Source organism: Choloepus didactylus, chromosome 9 (genome assembly GCF_015220235.1).
Source record: "Choloepus didactylus isolate mChoDid1 chromosome 9, mChoDid1.pri, whole genome shotgun sequence".
NCBI classification, from domain to species: Eukaryota; Metazoa; Chordata; class Mammalia; order Pilosa; family Megalonychidae; genus Choloepus; species Choloepus didactylus.
Window position 1 is genome coordinate 32493233 of NC_051315.1, and position 23589 is coordinate 32516821.

General features: G+C 36.5%; 1 protein-coding gene across 6 annotated transcripts in view; it reads right to left on the reverse strand.

Annotated features, from left to right (window-relative positions):
* ZEB2 (zinc finger E-box binding homeobox 2) overlaps positions 1–23589 on the reverse strand; it is a 130429-nt gene that overhangs the window by 6426 nt on the left and 100414 nt on the right. For all 6 annotated transcript variants that reach the window (XM_037849940.1, XM_037849936.1, XM_037849939.1 and 3 more), the window contains 5 exons: positions 12928–13116; positions 12020–12234; positions 9258–9366; positions 6298–8267; positions 4707–4887 (listed from right to left, as the gene is read on the reverse strand). In XM_037849940.1, the coding sequence (XP_037705868.1) occupies positions 4707–4887; positions 6298–8267; positions 9258–9366; positions 12020–12234; positions 12928–13116 (2664 nt within the window). The remainder of the gene's footprint in view (positions 1–4706; positions 4888–6297; positions 8268–9257; positions 9367–12019; positions 12235–12927; positions 13117–23589) is intronic.

Genomic DNA, 23589 nt, shown 5'->3' on the forward strand with positions numbered 1-23589 from the left:
TTTGCTTGCTAAGTGTCATGATATACGATTAGAACCCACTCTACACACTTCAGGTATTCAGCAATACGGTGATATATAATCTCAGTTAGTAGTTAATAATGTTACTGAATGCCTGTGCGGCAAGCCACTATTTAGAAAATGCTCTAGATAGCTATATGTTATTTCCTTATTGGCCCGTATTTTACGGGAATGTCCAATATAAAATTAGTAATAATATATGTGGTGAGGCAAAATATTAGAAAAAGAAAAAGTTAGTTACCTGTAAAATAAGAAATCAAAAGATATTTATTGGTGACTATTAGTTGGAAATAAAGAAGATTCTAAAAACCTACAGGGACTAAAGAGGCAGCTAATATTCCGAAGGGAAAAAAGTATAATTCGAACCACTCAAAAGCCATTTCTTAACTTTTAAGAAAGATGTTTTGAATGAGCTAAACTGGATGACAGAGAGGAGAATTCAAATGGAGTGCCAAGGAGCCTGGAAAGATAGTGTGCTTTTCCATTTGACAAGACCACCATGGTGGGAAGGTAATTTAACAGGAAGCAGAAGTGTATTTGGGAAAACGATAGAGGTTTTGCCTTCCAGGAAACTTCAAGATGCTGTTTTACGAATTTGGTTTCTCTTGTGTGGACTTGGACCTTAAACAAATAGATGCTCTCAGGGGCCAGGATAAGATGTTTCTAATGGCTGCAGTTCATCTTGCAGGGGCAGGGTGATGCGTTAAATAGCGGAGATGGGATCTGAAGTCTGACTGCTTGGATTCAAATCCATATTTTATGACCTGCTGTGTGTCCTGGGTGCATTAATTTCTCTGAAGATCAGGTTCCTTGTCAGTAAAAGGGAGATCATTTCGGGACCTACCTTGAGGACTGGGCATAAAGAGTCAAGGAGACAACATATATCAAGTGTTCCGTACAAGAATTGCATGTGGTAAGTACTCAATTAGTGTTAGATAATTTTATTCTTATTCATTAATACACGTTCAATAATTTGCCAGGTTCTAAGCAAAATGTATACATCACGAATAGGGTATGTGGAAGAAATGAGTCTGAATGGAGAGAAGAGAAATACTTGATGAAAAATGTCTTGGTGCTTTAGTTGCTTTGATGTGCACTGGGGTAGAACTGTGCTAAGTCCTCTTTTGGATACTAATGTCTCATCATATCAGCAACACATAAAGGTCAACCAAGGAGGTCGCTTCATGGAAAGACGGTGTGAGTAATTCTGAATGAACATTACAGTTGATATGACTCTCTCTTTTCTGAATGAAGGGAACACAGAACAATGTTGTGAGAGAAGGACAAGGCCCCCTCCAGAACAGGTGTGAAGGCCTGTTAGAAATATTTGGGGAATGCTCACTAAACCTGCAGCCCATAACACAGCTAATATATGGTTACAGGGGATTACAATTTTCAGGGAGTTCACGCAATAATAAACAATATGTTTACAACATAAATATATTAGTTCTACATGATGAACTTACAACCTGAAAGAATAAAAATGTTCAGCTATTATGCCATGCAAAAGACAGAATCTGAGAGGAGGGGGGAGTTTTGACCAATACTTTGCACTAAATAGTCTCGTAATCTCCACTGATCTTCACTGTTAAGTATTGATAAGCTCAGATTAAATAGGAACTGACTTGGACATTCCTCTTTTTTAAAAAATGGTTTGATTGGTTTACCTGATTCAAATCAAGATGTCCTGGAATTAAATTTCCCTATGCACAAGATTCAGAAAAACATCCAAATTGATATTTAGTGAATCAAAACTTTTTTACGGTAATTAAAAAAAAAAATTTAGGGTAATTTTTTTCTCTAATATCTACGTTCATGATTCACTTGAAAGCTAGGATGCAAACTGAAATTAGTAATAAAATGGAAGATGTGTGGTATAAAAAATTATAAAACTGAGAAACAAAGTTGACTGGTAGTTTTTTTAATACCTAGGCTTTATCTACTCAAAAGTAGAAACATTTTTATTACTTTTCTAAATAAGGAGGGTTTAAAAGCACCTAGTACAATGTCTCATCAGAGAAAGCACTCAGTAAATATCAGATTAAAATTTTAGTGGAATAGAAATCAGTTGACAGGGTCAGATAGGAGTTTCAAATCTTATATTTATTTTTCAATCCTTGTTTGTGACAATTAATTCTATTCAAGTAAACATTTACTTAGTATTTCCTTCCTCTGTCCCATTTGTAGGTCCCAGGAAAAGCAAGAGAGCAATAAGCCACTGGTAAGAAAAAATTAGTATTATAACTTTGGTATCTGCTTAGGAAATAAATTAAACAGGTAAAAGAGAACAGGATCCTAAAAATAAGTGGCTCATAATTTCCTTCTCAATGTAAACTATTCTATATGTTAAACTGTCAACAGATGCAACAAATACACTTTATCAGTGACACATTTATAATTAGCATATAATCAAATGATGACTGAACTCCATTTTCCAACCTCAGAATCAATCAACCCAGACACAATTCTCACTTATAATTTTCATATTAATACATTCTTAAAATATTACCAGTGCTCAATATAAACAAACAAAAGGCTTTCAGAACCCAATTAGGGAAGGAAAATACACTGAATTTCCACATATATCATAGTAATAGAAAATTCACGAAAAACTTCACTTTGATGGAACCTGATACACTGACAGTAGTAATGTCATAAGATGTTTGGTCAGGAGACCAAAAAGTTAACACACTGGAAGCCTGACAAGCTGGGAAGCCAACAGGAGGATAATTAATCACAAGTTTAGAGAAACCATTGGATGGTTAGCATCCTGTTGCTAGGCAATATGTTTCTAGGCAGCAGGTCTTCTTGCATCTTAAAGGACAAGAACGTTTTATTTTTATTTTTTAGGGCAGTTTACTTTTCAAATTGTAATGGTTATGCATATTTGTGGTTTGTCACTTTTTGGGTCTATTAGCTATATACCTATGTAATTTATGGACTAATTTATACAAAACAAATACATTGATTACATGTCAATAGGTATGTCAGCTCTCACTAAAAAAAAGGTTTTACACTCATCAAGTAGTAAGTGGTAAGAGTTTGCTTATAATCATATAATAATCAGATAAGGAAAGATGCCTTCAGTGATGTGCCTATTGTAGCTGAATAATGAAATGCAAAATGTATTTGAGCTAGATTAAAATATTAAGTTAACTTAGGTATGGAACTATCTGTAATTTTAAATGCTCGGATGGTACTTGGCACCAAGGAAAATGTCTACCAGTAAAAGACAAATGCAGGAAAATTTTTGAGGTTTCAAACATCAAATTATATCATGAAACTCTAAAAGTTGTTTAGATTTGTTATTCAAATTGAGTTGTCTTCAAAGTATCATTGTATTGTTAGTTGAACTTTGAAAATAATAGCAATTAATATCAGATAGTTGAAGAAAAAGAAATATGGAGTGCCTGGTGTAAGTGCATGGAATTTATCAACCTAGTGCCCCTCACAAATACTCTCAACATTTAATAATCCAGAAATCATCCCCCTTTCCCCCACTTTCAGGCTGATTCTACTCACTTGTGCTGTCTCCTGCACATACCCAGAGAGGAATTAAGGGAAGATGATGCGTATAAGTGCTTCCCAAGGATATTTTTGAATCACTTGTACCAGGTACCATAGATTTAGACCCTCAAAATGTGACAGAAAGTATTTATATTCCTTTCTTTTCTCTTTTCTTTCCACCCTCTTCATCAATTTTCCCCCAATTCGTTAATGTTGGGTTAATATTTTTTCCTCCAGATGAAAATGTTTGCTAGTAGACTTCCTGATTTTAAATGAGAGTTTTCCAATCTTCTCCCCCAATATTTTGATTGAGATCCTCCATGAGATGGAGATAGTTAGGGACAGGGACGAGGCCAAGTTATCCTGTTGCTAAGGGTGGAGGGAGAAGGGAAGTGAGGGAAACAGTGGTAGCTCCACTACAGAATTGCTCTGGTTTCAGGTCTTGAAAAGTGGGAAATAATACTTGCTTCACACTATGTAACGTCATCCCTCTTTTTAAAAATTGACCCACTATTTCTCTACTCAGAGGGAAGAATTAGGCTGCTGTCTTGTCAGCTCTGTATAATTGCTCTAAATTAGTAAATGTATGAATTTGAAATAAACTAGTTAAATTTTCAGTTTTAATTTAGTTTTACAAATATAGCTAGTTTCAATAGATCCTTTGGCCTATTACTTTACTTATGACTCTTCTTTATAGTACTAAGACTTTCAGTTTATTCATAATGTGGTCAATTTATAAAAACCAAACAAAATCACCTCCACCCAAATAGTGACTTATTTGATGTTTGGGAGATGAAACTAATACATCATTGACTGAATTTTTAATTTTTTTTACATATATAGGTCCATCACAGCTTAAGAATTTGAAAATATTTTCAATAACTGGCTTGTGTCGTACTATTTCATTGTCCTGGCCATTTAAATATTCCTTTAACATGATTTGTTAATTTGGTTCACAGATGAACACAGAAGATCTGAAGACAAGCACACTCATAAACACATGAATGATCCAATAAACAGGCAACAAAAAAGTCCTAGTGAGCTAGGCAAAAGCATTATTTCTTCCTTGTTGAAGGTATCAGCATATGCTACATCTTATGTTGCACAAGTGTACTCATTAAATATTATGAAATGTACAGCAGGCCGGGAAGCTCTAACTAGCTAGTCAGAGTCACTCATACCTGTGTGTTCGTATTTATGTCGCAGAAGGGAACTGCTTTTCTGGAATGTCTTGTCACATAAGTCACATGCGTACATGCCACTCTCCGTCTTCTTGATCTTCTTTCGAGACAGACAGGAGTCGGAGTCCGTCATGTCATCCAGGCCTGACATGTAGTCTTGTGTTCCATCAAGCAATTCTCCCTGTGATAGAATCGCATAGTTCAACACAGTCTTTTCTCCTTGGGTTTACAACAAACAACTTCGTACAGGCTGACATTTGGAGAACCTCTAAAGTGATTGCCATTAATTGATCTAGTTTTAAAAAAATGATTATTTTCCACGAACAACATATGACGTCGCACATTTCAACAAACATGTAAACCTACTCCGCCCTGGGTGGTTGAGTTTGCTGTTCTAGGGACAGAAAACGGTCAATCCTAAAGGTGAGAAAAATGCAAAATTCTCTAAAATCCTTTATTTTCTTTATAACAGGAAATATCCATGATTGAAAATTAAAGACCTGAATTTGTGTATTTTTCAGTGTTCTTAACTTTAGCAATGATCTGTAGCTATAGAAACCCCATTTTAATTAAATTTTATGTTTAGGCACAAAATGTTATTATGCAATCTATTTAAATGTATGTCTACCAACTAAAGGCCTCAAGCTATATTTTTATATTTAATTTTCTAATTTGAAATAGGAAATATTAATAACACATTTTATCAATGTTCTATCTATGTTAAAACAGCCTTCAGCATTAAGCAATAATGACTGTGGATCAGTAAATTATTAAAGTTCTTGATATTTATTTTATCTTGATCCAAAGGAGCACAGACTTACACAATAATATATATTTCCACTTGCTAGCCCACAGTTCAGTTTTCTTAGACTATGTTTCCACTAATTAATATTAGAGAAGATTAAACAGGCTTAAATACATTTACTAAGAGGGCAGATGTGCTGCAAATTGGAATACGGGAACAGCTGTTACAGAGGTGCGCTGCTATTTATGCTCCTATTTTGTGAACAGGGATTATACTCCATGTTAAAACATACCTGCATTTTGCATTTGGTAAACCATAAATTATTTATTAGTTTGAAATTACATTAGAAGTCATGTGGAATGTACAAAATATTCTAAAAAATACTTACAAAATAAGCTATTCTTGACAAAACAAGATATATTCCATTAATGTGCATATATTTATATACCGTGTCAAATTTACATATGTCTTATTGCAGATCATGAATATCTGTAAGGGTATGTGACCATTATAAACTTCAATTTTTAGCATCCACCTAAGTCTTACCAAATGTTGTCAATATACACTTCTAAAAGCTGACATATCAATCTAAATAAATCTCAAATATAAACATTAAGTTCTCTATCTTCTGTTAAAGCAAACGTGCTTACATAGTACAATAGTCCACTGTTCCATCCATTTATTTTTCCAGCCCACTCACTTTTAAGTTCAAGTTAAAATCAACTCTTCTATTTTTGCTGAAAACGTAGCATTTGGTGCTCTCACTAAGATTTAGTTTTCCTACATGCACATAAGCTCTGTAATTTCTGTCTCCACTCTTCAGAACAAAAAGACATTTCTCATTACCTGAAATCCTTGTTTCCGCTGGTACTTTCTCCTTTGCTGCATGTCAGCGAAAGTAGCTGCTCCAGTTGGGTAAGTATAGGCCATATGTGGTAGGAAGCTCATCTGATCCAGTCCTGGGTATGGTCGTAGCCCAGGGATACTGGTCTGGACTGGTGGCATGAACGTGGCAGGGGGAAATGCGCTTTGTGGTGGAAGAGCCGTGTATAAAGGTTTGGCACTAAAGGGGTTCATGCCGAACACTGGGTTAGTGCTTTTGCTGTCCAGATTATTTGAATTTGAAAATTCCTTCTTGATAAAAGTCAAGTTTAAGGGCTCATCTGAGTTTTCAGATGATGAAGAAACACTGTTATGGTCTAAATTTATGCTACTAGCTTTCGTTTTGTTCTTTGTGGCTATAATACTTTTGGGTTCTCTCATTTGTTTTGGTAATGACAAGTCCAAAGGCTCAGCCTGGAGCTCCTCAGAAGAGAAGCTGTTTGGAGTGTAAGAACTACTGTGGGAGTTTTTAGAAGATGTGGAGGAAAGATTTAAGGGAGAAGGAGTATTACTCCTTGAGTGGTCCAATTTTTCAACTGGTTTAATATTGGTAAAATGGGAAGGTTTTGTTAGCCTGAGAGGAGGATCACAATTCGAAACACTGTTATGGAGTTCTGCTATAGATGGTGATGTTATAGAGTCCATAGGTTTCACAGGAGACCTGGGCAATAAAGAGTCTTTTGTGGGAGGGTTACTGTTGGGAGCTAACGGCTTGGAGTTCCTTTCCAGTGATGGTGACCTGGAATTCGAATACTGGTAGACTTTTCGTTGCTCAAACCATTCCTTCACAAATTCCTGAGGAAGGCCCACAGCGATGGAAATTTTCAGCAGTTCATCAGAGTTGGGCTCCATGTTCATAGCATAATATGCTTTAAGTACAGACATGTGGTCCTTGTATGGGTTGATGGGGCTTGTCATTCCTTTCTCAGAAAGTACAGATGACAAGAGGAGGGTTTTATTATCAACAAAAACTCCGGCTTTGTTGGGAACTATGTTTTCATGGGGTTGCAGGACTGCCTTGATCTCTTCATTCATCTTACAAAGGTAACGTTCATGCTGGTGTAAGGGAATGGGGCCAGGAAAACTTTCTTTACAGAACTGGCATGAAAATGGAGTGGATATGTTATGGTTCTCAATCATTTTATCGTCGGTGACCAAATCTATTAATGTACGTAGCTTCTCTTTCTTTATATTACTGATCTGTCTCCTTGAGTCAGTAGTCAAGCTCTGGAGGCAAGCTTTGGCTTCGTTGACTTTTTCTAATGTATAGTCAATAATACTTTTAGTGGCACCATTATGACTCACTACTGGAAGACCTACGGGTGGAATATTAGGAGAAGTAACCCCTTGTTCCTCAGGTTGACAGCATGGATCCTTCAGGTGATAACCTTTCAACTTTGAAATTTCTTCAGCCTTGCAGTCCATTTTTTGCCTGGAAACCGTATTGTCCACAATCTGCAGAACCTTTTGTACCTCACTTAAATTACTATTCATTGTAGGAAATCCAAGTAAAGGGGCTTCCATCCCTACACCTAAGTGCTGCATTGGACTCTGGGCAGACGGATGAACTCCTAAAGGGCTGGTTGCTCCAAGTCCACCATTCATAAAGGGGCTAGTGCCACTAAACCCGTGTGTGGCCATAAGAACTTTATAGTCATTGAAGTCTAGTGGTTCTGTTTTAATTTTAAGTAAGCCTGTTTGTTCAGACATACTAAGTGGTTTTCCATTCTCTAATTTGTTTCTTAGTTGGGTAATGGCTGAATTAGTAGGAGAAGAAGAAACAGAATTAGGGGAAGAACCCGTCTTGATATTGTTTCTCATTCGGCCATTTACAGAGATCAAGCCAATACATTTCTTGCTGCTGATGTGTGAACTGTAGGAACCAGAATGGGAGAAACGTTTCTTGCAGTTTGGGCACTCGTATGGTTTTTCACCTAAAATGATAATGAAAATGAACATTACATTCTTTGTTTAGATAACAACTGCATGTGTCTAACAAGACAAGAACCTGTGAAAACAAATGAAAAGAACACAAGGAGGCACCTCTGCATTCTACGTGTTTAGATTAGAATTATTTGACCATACCGTTTCTGGGCTTTATCTACCCTGGTGGGGTATAATTCAAGATGTTAGCAGTGGAAGGTGAGGGCTATTTATGCTTTCTCAGCCAAGACCCCCAATCTTGTCTTGCCATTGGCAGCCTCCCATTTAAACAGAGTTTCAGATTAATGTGTGGCCAGTAGCACAATGAAGATGTCACAGTATTTAAAGGGAAGGATAGCTACGGCTTTAATCAACTCTGTGGAGATTCCACTGAATCTACCAATCCAACTAGTCCTTTGAATAGCATCCAATTTGATAATAAAATGCTTAGAAGAGCTCTATAACTGTCAAACTAGTTACAGAGAAGAAATCTCAATGGTAAGATATTATTCCATAATATATAGCTCCCAGGAATCAGGGAACATTTATCATATGCAAGTTCCTATCCAAAATTCTTCAACTTTTTTTTTCATGGTTAAGTATAAAAAGGGGGTTTCCTTCAGAAACTGCCAGTTGAGTTTCTTCAGGTCAAAAATAGTTAATCTCTAGAAGGGGTGTGAAAAGGAGAATAAGGAGCCTCTATGACTTGATAATTTGAATAACGAGCATGTGGAATTTTGAAAAAGTGTATGCCTTCTTATTCCTTTTATAAGATGGTACCAGAAATCTCATGAGGACAAATCAGGCATACATAGTTTCTGAAATAAATTAGTAGTTCCAAAATGCTGCAAACAAAACTGTGCAAATTGTCAACAATCTAAAAACTCCCCTAATTTCTGGAGCAATTTTAAGTATACACACGTTAAATTAAAAAAAAAAAAACAAAACTCCCCTAATTAAACAAAAATGCAAATGCAAACACTAGCACCTCTGCTACTCACCACTGTGAATTCGCAGGTGTTCTTTCAAGTGGTGTTTATATTTGAAGGCCTTGCCGCACTCTGTGCATTTGAACTTGCGATTACCTGCTCCTTGGGTCAGCATTTGGTGCTATGAAAGGAAAAAGACTGACATCAGTTTTGTGCAGGAGGAACAAAGAAAATGTGTTACAAATATTTTTTAAAAGTCCTCTATTTTTGAGACAGGCCAAAAGGTTTGAGTGCATGTTTATTTATCGGCCCAGTCTTTCAGAGTTGCAATAAAAGTGATAATGTTGGCAATAAAATTGGAACAAATAAAAAAAAAAAAAAATGTGCTTTCACATGTGCAGCCAGCCCTTCCTTTAGAATTATTTCTAGAGTCTCTTTTCTAAAATGTTTCTCTGAGCCTTTGGAGATGAGAAAGTATGACTGTAAGGATGTTTGTGGTTCTTTGTATTTACTGCAGATTTTAAAACCTGAAGATTCCCTGTCAGAAACCAACTATTCCGTCAAGGAGAAAATAAAAATTGTAAATAGCCTCAAAAAACAAAAAACAAAAAAACAAAACAAAACAAAAAAACAAAACATACATATAACTAAGTTTATCAAATTTCTGTATCAGGTTAAAGTATATCTGGTACTGAAGCAATACCAAATTTAAAGAAGAAAAGAAAAACAGAAAACAAACAAAGAAACTTGGCTATAAATATTTCATTACATGATAAGCATGTTTAAACATCCCATTCACTGTGCTGGTAGCAAACATAAACCCTGTTTTTCCTGAGGTATTGCATATCAGATTGGATTCATTATCAAATGTAAGAGACAATATCTCGGGTGATAGCTGTTTGAGGAGTTTTATCATAGGCCAGTAGGAAAGATTTCAATGACTTTTCATTTTCCTTTTTAGTAGTGTGCTAGGGAGTAGGGACAAAAAAGAGAAAAAAAGTTTGCTGAAAAGACAAGTTAAAAGCGGCAAAGATACAATCAAACACAGCTGACCTTTTTGAACAAGGGGGAAAAAAAAGCAGTGTGACTTAGAATTCTGAAAGAAAAAAAAAATACAGTCATCCACTCTGGATGCTCAAGGTAGGAGGTCAGCCTTTTTCAAGCAGCAATGACACAAAAGCCTTTTGCAAAAAGACAGCACAGAAACGGTATGACAACTGCTAGGGTGTGCTGAATCTTCCCACATTCCTAGTGAGACAGATGGTGTTACATGGGACACAGGGAGGTTTGTTCAAACAGCAGCAACCTTCAAAGATCAAGCGGAGCCCAGCCCGCCGAGCACCATTGAGGGACCAGTGCTCATATGTTGCTGAGTTGCATAAACAAACAGCAACAGCTGCTTTGTCTCCCCCCACGGCCCTCAGAGGACTACTATAAACTTTAGTTGTGCCACTGTTAATATGATACAATCATTTTAATTTACTAATTGTAAATGCCATGAGCAAATGAGGAGACTTTTCAACACCAAAGCTACCATTCATAATGCGCCAACACAATCACACTTCTGCTTGTGAAAATTTAAAGCAGTTATGCTAGATAAATGTCTAGGCACTTGTTTTTTTTTCCTGGAGTTTTTGTGCACATAAGCAAGAGAAGATAAACTGTTACATAAGTGTAACTATGCAAGCTTATTTTTTATAACTGAACTTTGAGAAACATTCAGGTGACAAGCCCAATCAGATATAAATGGAATGATTTACATGAGCTGTTCTCTTAAAACAGGAAAATTCCATAATACAGTATTATCACCATTGCTTGGTTGTGTTTGCTTATGCTCGTTTTCCTTCTTCAAAGAAAATAAAGCCCAGAAGAAAAACACATAAGAATTTTAAATAGAAAATCCTGTTCAATAATTTTACAGATATGGTGGAAAGCTATCTAGAGTGATTTCAGGTCTGTAGCACTGGTTATTTTGACTTAACAGACACCATTTTTGTTACCGTCTGAACACATCATAAGGTCAGTGTGCACAGTCAATTCTCCTAGGAGGACAGAAGCAGCAGTTTTGCGAAAACATTTAAGGGACCCTGTGAATCAATCCTATTCAAATCATTTCAAGGATTTATGAAGCTATGCTTACCTGTTCAAGACAGAGTATTTATTTTCAAGATGAATGAGCCAAAAAGAGGCTGAGCCATTTTAACATTTAACTACAAATACGCATAACAAGAAGGGATCATTTTAAATGTATATCTAATATTTTGGTATTAATTCAGTTTACTATATCTATATACATATATTTATATATATATATAACATGCCTTTTTAATTTTCCTTAAAACGCCTAATTAGATTTCACATAATAGTAGCAGCTTGTAAAAACACCCCAAGTAATTGAAGGTGTTACATGACAAATGAAAGAAATACACACTTCTTTTCTATGACTTGCATCCTATAGAAAAAAATATATTTCTAAGTAAGACTAGGTGAAAAATGGTATTAAAATTGCTGAGATGTTTAATAATGTATAATTAAAATGCTACCATTTCATTCACTTTTTGTGGAACATAAAAATGAAACTAAAGTCAAGTTAAAGTGCAAATAAAATTTCTAAATTAGAAATTAACACACTCATTCGATCGTGAACATAAGACTATTAAATCATATTAGAAGAGACCATCAAAAAATCATTTAGACCTCAATTAAAGCTATTACCATTAAAAGATCTGCATCTTCAAAATGCCATGAAAAATTAATAATGATTGCCAATCAAAGCAATATCATTTCTCTAAGGGGTTATTACAGAAAGAAATCACTTAAAACCAGCCCCCCACCTGATCTGTCCCTGGTTTGTGCGTCACCATATGCCGCTCGAGCTGGGTGCGGTAGGCAAACGTGTAGCTACAAAGAGGGCAGGAGAAGTTCTCCTCATTCTTCTCGTGGCGGTACTTGATGTGCTCCTTCAGTGATGTCAAGCGCTTGTAGCCCCGGTCGCAGTAGGGGCAGGTCAGCAGTTGGGCAAAAGCATCTGGAGTTCCAGGTGGCAGGTCTGTAGCCGAGAGGCGAGAGAGAGAGAGAAGCAGGCCAAAAGGTCAGTAAATCAATGGCAGCTAATGGGCTGACTGCCCGGGATGGTATGACAGGAATCAGGGCAATCTGCTCCGCGAGAGTGCCATCATCGCAGCCGGCCCCCGCGCACCGTCCCCGCGCACACCCGGGCGGCCTTGTAGGAATCAGTTCACACGGCGCTAGAAAATTAATTAATTACTGGAGCTTTGGGGTGGGGGGAGGATTAAACAGCTGAGAAGTGAACAAGTTCTCTTCAGGTGACTGACGGTTCATATGAAACCTTTAGTCACATGCAACTCAGGAAGTGTCAGGGCTAGGGAGCTTTTCAGGTACTGGTAGAGAACACAAGGTTAAGGTCAGTATTTCTAAACTCCACCCCACCCCCCCCCAAAGTAAAATATTTGGGAAAGATAGGAATAAATTTAGATATTTTTATCTCTTAGAAATAGGCTCTAATTGTTCTTGTTCTTTATTGGATGTACAAATGACACAAATTTGCTGACAAAAAAATTCACAATACCCTAAAATTACAGTTCTAATCTTTGCTCATGAAATTCCATGCTTCTGCAGCTGTTCTTCAAATTTTAAGGTAAACACCCAGGCATGTAGTGCATTTGTAATTGTAACAGCTGCAGAGGTCAGTGTAGTGGCTAAAAATGAATTACAGCCTCACCATTTTCTTCTTGCCCATTGGCCTCTGGAGTGCCAAGGCGGGACAGTTCCTCGGGGGCTTCTGGGTAAATAATGGCCGTGTCACTGCGCTGAAGGTACTCCTCGATGCTAACTGCATGGCCATCGCGTTCCTCTAGTTTTCTTTTGGCAAAGTATTCCTCAAAGTCTGTTGTGCAATTTGCATTCTTAACTGAAATCATAAAAGAAGAAGAAATGTCTTTGTAGGGCATTCTTCCTAGGAGCCCAAGTTCATTTACATCATTGTTAGTAAGAAATGCTGACTTGCAATAAAACTACAAATACCTGGTTTATCTGTATGGGCCACATATGACTAGTTATTGACTGAATGCTTATTTGGGGCCATACTATAAGTAAAACAAAAGGACACTCTGTTTTAAGTTCAGGAGGGTCATTATATTTATTTCTTCCTGGAATAGTAATCTGCATAATTCACAGAGAAGGAAGAAATGTTAAAGTGTTTTTTAGTAGACTTAAAAAAAATAGAGCTAAGATCCATAAACATGAGAGATAATATAAGCTCAAAGCTACTTTCATAGTTGACATAAAACATCATTTTCTCTAAGGAAAGGTGTATTTAATTTTTAATTACCCACTAAACTTTATGTTCCTAACCACAGAAAATATCTTGTTGCTAAATATATGCTTTTCACCCTCCACCCTCTGATTATCACAGACAGCTGGGACTACATAGTCTGATTTAGATACTAAAAGATAGATATTCCTAGAAAAATACTAATGCAATTTTGTTTTTAAAAAAATCATGGAATGTAGCAGTTTATCTTTCCCTATAATTTCACTATTTAGCTCAATATTTTAAAGCTGCTGAAAATTAAACTCACAGCTCATAGAAATAAAATTAAAAATAACAGAAGAAGCAAGAAAGTGGCTAAACTGCTGTGTGATTTTCATATGATTTTAACTTCTGTAATTATGACTCTATTCCCATGAAAGAAATAAGAGTTGTAAACCAATATTTAAGCAACCTGTGTCATAAGACACTATTTGAAACCTCTAGATGAATTTCTGAAATAAACTGTTCCTTAAATATACTGAACAGATTTTTTTTTTTCTGCATATGACAGATTTGAGTGAGTGGCTGTTACAAAGGTAGTTGACAAAGAGTCCTTTGCTGTACAAATAATGGCAGAATCCTACTTTCATAGTTTCTAAGAGCAGTTAACCTTGATTCACTATATTCTTCACCTCATCTTCTCTGCCTTAAAGGATATTAACAGTATTTTACAAACTACACCACTAATTGTGGCAGGGTCATGCTTGAACAAGTCAATCAAAAATATATTTTTTTCAGTGTGCAGTATTTTGAACTTGTGGATTATAGATGAGAAGAATAGAAAGTGGAACCCTCTATCAATTCAACAAGTATTTACTGAATGCCTGGTATGTGATGGGCATTGTGTCTTGCTTAGAAAGCGAAAAACAGATCTAGTCTCTCCCTTCAGGAAACTATGAGAGAGATTAATATAAATGACATTATCTCAAAAATAAATAAGTTATTACCAACTTGAGTAAGTATTATGAAAGGAAGTTATATGGCAGTATGAAAGAAATGACAGGGGACTCGATGGAGTCTAGACAACCAGGGAAGCCTTAACTGAGAAAGTATGAGGTTAACTAATTTTAGAAGCTGGGGAAGAGCAGCATTTGCAATGATGCCATGCGTAGAAGGAGCAAGGTGAGTTTCAAATGTAAACAGACAGCACTGAAGTTCAGAGAATGAAAGGAGAGCTCCTTGATGCAACGGTGAAGAGGCAGGCAGGGACCATGCAGCGTGGATAATTGTGTTAAGGATTTGGGTCTTTATTCTAAGAGGAACAGGAAGCCATTGAACTATATTAAGCAGGGAGGATGATTGGATGAAATTATGATTATTTGCATTTTAAAAGAAAATTCTGGCTACAGTATGGAGCAGGGATTGAAGGAAGAGAAAAGTTGATTCTAGGAAATCAGTTTGGAGGCCCTTGCCTAGGCCAGGCAAAAGATAAAGGTTAACGAATGGGTGATGGGGAGGAAGAGAAGCAGCTGGACTTGAGAGATACTTAACAAGTAAAGTCATTAGACATGAGGGAGATGCCAAGACCCTCCCTTGGGTTCAGGCTTTTAAAATTTGATGGGTGCTAGGTGACATTCACCAAGGGAGGGAACATTGGAATTTTACAAAGACTCAAAACTATGTACAAATACATTGGATCAAATAAAAGGAAACTTACTCCTTGTAGACTACTGAAGGCAGTGTTAAAAATCCTGAATGCTGTGATCTCAAACCTTTCTCTTTTGCCATCTCAACTTTGGTTAAGTTTAACAAGGGCTGCTGTCTGATTTCCGCCCAAAATAGGTTCAAAATGTACAATCATGCATTAAGCTTTTATATGTTACTCTGAATTTTTTTTGTCTTTTCTTAAAGGGATTTAATAGAATATGGTCACTGGTGAAAATCTTTTTTCCACTGGTATACTCACTGTGCTATGGATGCTTTCCAAAGGATGCTAATTGGTGGTGATTTTGATGGTGTCACTTAACTAGCATCATTAAGTAACTAGGGAGCATGTAGCAACTGCCAACTTGCACAAACTATTTGTTCATTGTTTTGGATCATCAGAATGACTTCAGCTTTATAAAAAATCACCTTTTGTTTTTAATGGCAAGAAAATATAAGGCTGGCAAAACGCTGGATCCAAGATGAACAGTTTTTTAGCAACTACTCTGATTTTACTAGTGACTGACTTCTTTTTTTAATGCTTTGGAGGTAGAAAGCAATGTAGCAGCTTTATTCTGAACTTGGACTTACTGGAATGTTGTCAAGTGTTTAAGCCACTGATTTTTAAAAAAGTTTTTCGAGAACATTTTCCCCACTTCCTGACCTTAGTGTAACCTAGTAAATATGGATGGATGTACATTTACTTTACTTTCCTAATTTTATCTTGATATTTCAGCAACTATTTGAATTATCTGGCTATCTTTGCATGAATTTTCATTTGCATATGAATGTTTCCATCAGAAATGTAATCAAATGCAAATTCAACTGGATTTGCATTTGTAGCCTTTTGGCTTAAAAGGGAGTAAAATTCTGATTTTTCTGGATAGGCAAACTAAACTGCACCTAGATAAACTACTGGTGTTTGGAGAGGCAATCCACTTGCTAGATCAAATTTGGCCATGCTAGATTTCTATGTAAGTGCAATGGGGACAAAAGACATCAAATTATGTGCTCTCTTTAAGGCACTGAGAGTTTCTAGATCATCTTTATATCCTGAGCATTGAGTACATTGCCTAGAAATTAGTAGGTTCTCAAACATTTATGGAATAAATAAAGAGTAAATTAGGTCTTCAACACTAATCTTGGTGTCAAGGTCTTGCAATAAAAGGAAGCATAAGAGAAGAAACCTAGAGTTGGACCAAGGACTCAGACAACTGGAGAACAATTATGTACTCAATTCTGTAGTGATCATAAATAAATGCAAGAGTTTGATAGGGCTCAGATGTGTATTTAAAAATGTTTCATGAAGAAGGTGATTTAAATCTGCTCCATCAGTATTCTTTTTCATGTGGTATAGCTATGATATAGCATATATTTCTCATTATATCCAAGGTCATTTAGGTGGAATAGAGTTGACTCTCCCACAAGCTAGGCAGAAACTATGTGATTTTCTCCTGTAGCAGTGGCCATGGATGTAGAGTGTTTTTTCCTTGGGGATGCTATGAGTACTAGTAACATACAAGTTTTCAGCACCACAGCATTCTCCTTTATTACTTCCCTATCCTCAAATCTTATGGCACCCAATGGAGCTGCCATGTTTTTGCATGATCCTGTCCCCCTAGCCACCACTGATTAACCTGCGCCTGAAATGAGCCAATCTTATCCTTTCTAGGCGAAACAGTTGATTGGTCTAGCGGTAACCAGTGGATCCAGCTGAGGCCAATAAATCCCCTCCCAACGATTTTAAGACTTTATTCCCAAGAGAGCATCAAGGCAGTTTTTTTTTTTTTTTTTTTTTTAAGTGACTGTGGCTATAAGACATAGAACTAAAGAATTGATGTTTGCCATCTAGAGAAAGAAGCTTTAGGAAGAAAGAGAATGAGGCAGACACATAGAGAAAGAGGAGACAAGATGGCTGCTCCTGATGGTGAATTTCTAGCTCTACATATCCAAGCCCAAGCTGCTTCCCTGCCTTTCCAGTGACTTTGTTGTCAACCCTTCTTGTATTCTGGGGACCAAATATATTTGCCTTTTCTGCTTTTAGCTAGTTTGAGTTGGGTTCAGTCTCCTAGAACCAAAATCATCCTGTTACAGTACCATAACAAATTGATGGGATTAAATTGTGTTACTCTGGAAATTGTTGAGAAGGATGAAGATTTTGATTCCATTTGGAACTTTGTATTTTCGCTTTTTACATGGGTTTTGTAATACTGAACAGTGGACACAGGAATGAGGTAGAAAATTTGCTAGAAAGTTATAGAATTTCCCTCACTGCATTTTTCTAGTATAAAATCAACCTCATTTCCCTCCTGTCTGTAATCCTCTGCACTCCCTGTTCTCCTTGGAAGAACTGCCAAAACACACTGAGAAAGGATATTTGCATGGTATTTATGATCAAACCATAACAAAAATTCACAAGAAATCTCAAGTAATTTCTTCCTATACCTTCTCCAGGGATTTTGCATTTAGTCCTAAAATTTACCCTAAAATCTTGCAAATATCTCAGCCTTCCCTAAGGTCAGGTAAACTTTTCTCTATCCAAAAAAAGAACTTCATTTATTAAAAATGTTTCTGCATCACCATGTGGATTTTAATATTGTTATGGTGACTTTCTAGGTCCCTTCATGTCAGAAAAGCTTCAATTTTCTTCAGAATATGTTGTTCACTCTTACTAAGGTTGCTTACCACTGATACTTTCATAGATATATTTGTCTATTTTAGCTAGATATTGATATTTTGGGGTAGATATTGATATTTTTGGGTAGATACTGATAAGTATCAATATAGACTGATTTTAAAAATTACTGCCTAAAAATAATGTTCATTGAACCCTAAGGAAAAGAGGTTGGCCCCCATGTCAGTCAGCCTTATAATCTAGTTGTTTTAAGATATTTTCTCAAAGATACTTAAAAGTAGCTTTTACTTAGTGCTTTTAAGTAGTTATATCATAATAAGACCCTGATATTTATTCCTTCTCCATTTCTATTCCCTTCTCTTTGCTTGTAGCACCTTACTATTTATTTTCTCTATTTGTAACAAGCATGTGTTCACATGGGAAGACAAGTGCTCTATTATCTCTGTTTTAGTCCCCAGTATATTTTTAATTTGCATTTAAAAATTGAATAAATATATTTGAATAATATGCTCAGCCATTCTGATAAGCATCAAGAGGAATATGAAATCATCTGAAAAGAAAATATCTTGGTGTGTCCAGAAAAGCTGAGGCAAGTATATTTTAAAAACTGAGTAGAATCATTCATCCATCCGTTGTTTAATAACTGTTTATCAAGTGTCTACTCATGACCGTGTGCTTGGGGATGGGGACACAATGATGTTGACTGATTACTTTTCCTAATTTTGTGATTCCATACTTAGTGCCATATACATAAAATGTTTATAATTCTGTGGTATACAGACATAGAAATACATATATGTATAATAGAAAATTATATGTATCTATATGCTTCCTCAGTGTAAGGTAGAAATGATATATTTATCTTATAATCTGGCTTTTAGTTAAGGATAAGGAACCTAAAGAAAGAATTATAAATCTAAGTAACTGTATTTGTCATCTTTTTGAAAAATAGTCTCTTTATTAACAACTTAGATAATAAGAAAACATAGAAAATTATTTTTAATTTAGTCATTATATTGAAATTTTTCAGTTTAAAGAAGTATATACTCAGCAGTTATTGAAGTATATAAGTTCTCAAGGCTACTTTGTTTAAAGCTGGCTAATTAGTGGAATTAAGTGTTTCATTATAAAAATGCATGTGTGCATTTTTGCAGAAGTTTTCCAAAATACATATTGGCACCAGATATTTAAAAACAGCCATGAGGAAAGAGGATGATCTTTTTCTCATTACGCAGCTACCCAGGCAGCAGAGCAGAGCCTCCGACTGGTACAGAGGGATGTATGAAGCCAGGGAAGGGTCGTCAGGAGCAACAGAGCTTTCCTCTCTCCTTGGGAATTTGTACAGCAGTTTGGCTCATCTCTCCACCCCTGCTCTGACATGGCTTTCTCCGCAGAACACATGTTCAGATGCCAAGGAAAGTTCCCCTTGTGTGAGAGCTTTAGGAAAGAGGGTTGAAGAATGAACAGGGGGGTGGGGACTGTAGTCCTCTGTGGTATGAAATATATCCCTAAGCAGCAGGAAGCAGCCCAGTCAGAGACAGAGTCCAATTTTAAAGTTAGATTTTATATTAGGGATTGTGAATATCAAGATTTAGAGAGTAACTCTTAGGCTACTTTGATTTCTATTTATTGGTACAGACTGCGCAGAATCCATGATCTTTTTTAAATTATTATTCCCAAGTTAGATAATATCAATTGATAGTTTGCATTATTGTTTAATCTATAAATTTGGAATTGGTATATTTTGAAAGGACTCTTAAAATACTGCATTATATTTTAGAGAGTTTATGAAGTGAGGCATGTTTGTCTAGCAATCCAGTGCTCTTTTCATACACCTTCTCAGGACAGACCTGCCACACCTGAGGATTTTCTAGGACAGTGGTTTTCAAAATGTGGTCCTGGGACCAGCAGCATCAATATTATCTGGGAATTTGTTTGAAATACAAATTCTTGGTCCTCACTCCAGATCACTGAATCAGCAGCTCTGGGGTTGGAACTGCAAGATGGTGATGCGGATGCATGCCCAGTTTGAGAACCACTACTTTAGGAATTCAATCCTCTGCCTCACATGGCTAAATAAGACATTCGGTAATGAGGTGCTAGGAAATGGTGCAGAATTCCTCCCCCATTGGGTAACCTTCCTGACCTGAGTTCATACACTTCATCTGCACTTTCTGAATATCATCTGCACGTCTCAATCACTGAACCTATCACATCACATCGTAATCCCTGATTTACTTATCTGTGAGCTAATAGAGGCACGGACCATGTCTTATTCTGCTTTGTATAACCAGTGGCTAATACAGTCCCTGGCACGTGGTTGGTACTCAATAAATGATTAGACCAGGATTCAAGATCCTTGGACTCCTCATTTGCCTCAGCTGTTTTGTGCTCCTGGATGTTTCTTTCCTCTGCTGTAAAATGAGCCAGTATATGCTTTCTGGGGTACCCTCAAAGTTCCAGAATTCTATAACTTCAATCGATTAATTGCCTACTCAATTATTTTTTTTATTCACTGGCTAGGCCTAGAGAGTTTTATCTGTATTCTTTTCAATTAAAACCACAAAGCAGCCCAGCTTTCTGATGGGGAAATTGCATACACAGCTTAAGAACAAGTGTTTTGGGAATGACTTGTAACCACAGGCAACATCATAAGGAAACTGTTCTTAATAAATATCTGCTGAATGAATGAAGGAGATACTCAAGAAGCTTGGGATACCAGTTGTTTCTTGCGGGTAGTCTTGCTTTGAAGTAGAGATAGCTGCTCGTAATCACAAGCAAAGCTAGTAAAACCACAGCATTCATTAGTCGGGAAGTGACGGGCTCTTCTTGATACGCAGTGATCACAGTCTGAGAACGACCCTCCCTCTAACCTGTCAAGTGCTACTTCTGCTTTTCTCTGCTCAGAACCTATCTCCTCTACTTTATTTTTAAGTACTCATTGTATGGAATTAATTTCAAAAAAAATTTAAAATGATGATTTGCATGACAAATATCTAATTAGATGACCAGACTCTTCTGACATATAAAAACATCACAAGCACCATAAGCAAGAACAGGGCATGGTTTAAATAGCATGTCTCCCTTCTTGTTAAGTATTTAGGTACTAATTGAATTATCTGATAAACTGATCTTGTACAATTGATTAACAGTATACATCCAGTCAACTCTTGCTGAGAAATGCCTTGTGATCAAACTTGTGTGGCTTCTGTTACCCAGATAAGAAAGCTAACTCATTTAAAAGTTTTCATTTAAACTCCACATAAGAGTAATTGGAAGTTAATAAACTAGAAGGGTAATAAAGTTACAAAAAACGTCTTATTCTTTATTCTATATTAATGATATAATGCACAGAACTTATGATTAAAGAGGCCTAATTGCTTGCTTAGCCTACTAACCTTATCTTCAATATTAGCAAATTAGGAGAGTTACACCTTGCACCCTGGTGTTTCTTGCTCAGGCAAAATTTTTAATCTGGGTCTAGCGCTTTACTTGGGTTTCAGCAGCCTCAGACACCCCAGGCAGGATCTGAACAGAATTGGCATTTCTATTTAGTACTTTGGGCAGTGAATCCCTGATTTCACCCCTCCCATTCCTGACTCATACTCTGCTACTCTCCTGCTGCATGGTATGAAGTATGATTGGGACCAGCTACATAACTTGCAGGGCCTCAGACAAGGTGAAAATGTGAGTTCTCTTGTTCAAAAATTAAGAATTTCAAGACGGCAACAGCAGAGCATTAAACCATGTGCAGGGGGCCCTGTGCAACCGCACACCTCTCATGCCCAGGAAGCCGGCCCCTGGTACACTATCATGCGAGGCGAAGGGCCCCTGAGAACCTCCCATTTCATGTCGAATACAGCAGCCCACGCATTTTGTTTTCTTTGTCCACACTTCTCAATGAAATTTCATTAGAAGAAAGGATACGGTAGGGTACAGTCTGAAAACTACTTTTCTCATCTGATTTCCTCACTTAACAGGTAAAGCAAGGTTAATGATTCATTTAAAGTTACACAACTAGCATAACTAATTTCCGGAAGACCTGGATGTAGAATGCATGTATCCTAACTTCATTCATTGCTCCTTTCAAAATATCATAACTCAATGAGAGAGAAAGAGGCTTATCTTTTTTAATATTATAATTTTTATCATGCCTAACTGATTTGATATGATTTCATTTGCTGAAATATGACACCATAAGTAATTAAAAATAATACACATTGGTACACCATTAAATTAGTATGGGGAAAACCAATTAAAATACATACACACACACATACACACATATGTAAAATATTAAATTCTTAACAGCTTTCCCTCTCACTTTTTTTTTTTCCATATCCCTGCTCTTCTGAATCCTATATATTTGTTTTATATGCTTACTGGATGATCCAGAACTGGATCTATTGAGACAAAGAGAATTTTTTTTTTCAAATTCCCTGTCCAAGATGCTTATTTTAAATTTCCATTTAATATTTAAATATTGCATTTTTCTAATGTGGATTTTTCTAATTTTTCATCAAGTTTCCAAAGGCACTCAATACAGAATAACTTTCTGAAAATACCTTGTAAAGGTGAATTTTTATTAACTATTTAAAAATTATTATTTTATTATTATCATTATTTGATTTGATGGTTATAGCATATTAAAAATGTCTCAAGCTTAACTTAGGACTGGAGACAAAAAAAGAAATTTATTCACGGTTCATTTTGCCTTCCCATTTCACATATTACTTGTTTATCCCCCTACATGCTTAATGATATTCTCCTACATGCGTTTCACTTCTTCAGATTAAATGAAACTGTGTCATCCCTTGATAATATCCAATCCTTCACAGACCTTTCCAGCAGAGGCTGTTCCTGGTTTCATCTGTCTTGACACACAGAGCAAGGAGGATGGGTCAACATACTCCTTAATTCATACTACCATTTCCAACCAGTGTTCCTGTTTTATTAATTCACTCATCATATATTTGTCCATTCATCTATTCACTAAGTCAACAAACAACCTGTTTACCAAGATCAATGCTATGTAAGCACTGCACCTACTGAGAGAAAACATGGAGGAGATGCACTTAACTCAAAGAGCCTTCAATCTGTGACTGTAGGTTTTTAAGTTCAAGTCATCCATTTTCATCATCATAACTTAAGGCACTGCCTATTTAGCTCAAGTACAATGACACTTGTCCCATTACTATATCTCCCACAGGCTGCCATTACTATCATCCTGGGAAATTCCATTATTCTAAGGAGAGTCTATGAAGAATCCTGGCTTCACAATGTGTTGACTTTCTCTTGTCCAACAGCAAAGATGGCCACACCCTGGTACTGGGCTAAACCTGGGACAATTCTGTCTCTAAGAGACAGAACTTGGAAATTTACTCTCTGATTCCAGCCTTCTGCCCCTCTGGGTCATTTGGCTCCTCATCCCCCTGAAACAGATATTTCACTGTGATGATCAGGCCCTGGCAAGTCCCCCAGTCCATTTCAACTGTTCTGACTTTACTTGTCTGTCAGTTCAGCTTGGAGCTTGAAATGTCTTCCATCTTTGAGCCTTATTCCTGTATCATTCTTGCCTTGCCAACTTAAAATCCAGTCTAATTTTTCTGTTCCCAGAGTACCAAAAATGTCTCCAGAAACTTTAAGCAATTATATAAATTTGTTTCAGATTATGTTATCAGAATAGGATATTCTTTTATGATTATAATTGAACTTTCACACATTGTCCACAGTAATTACTCTAATTCTCCACTCCTCAGCATTCCAATCCTACTCCCCTTCCCTTACTGTCA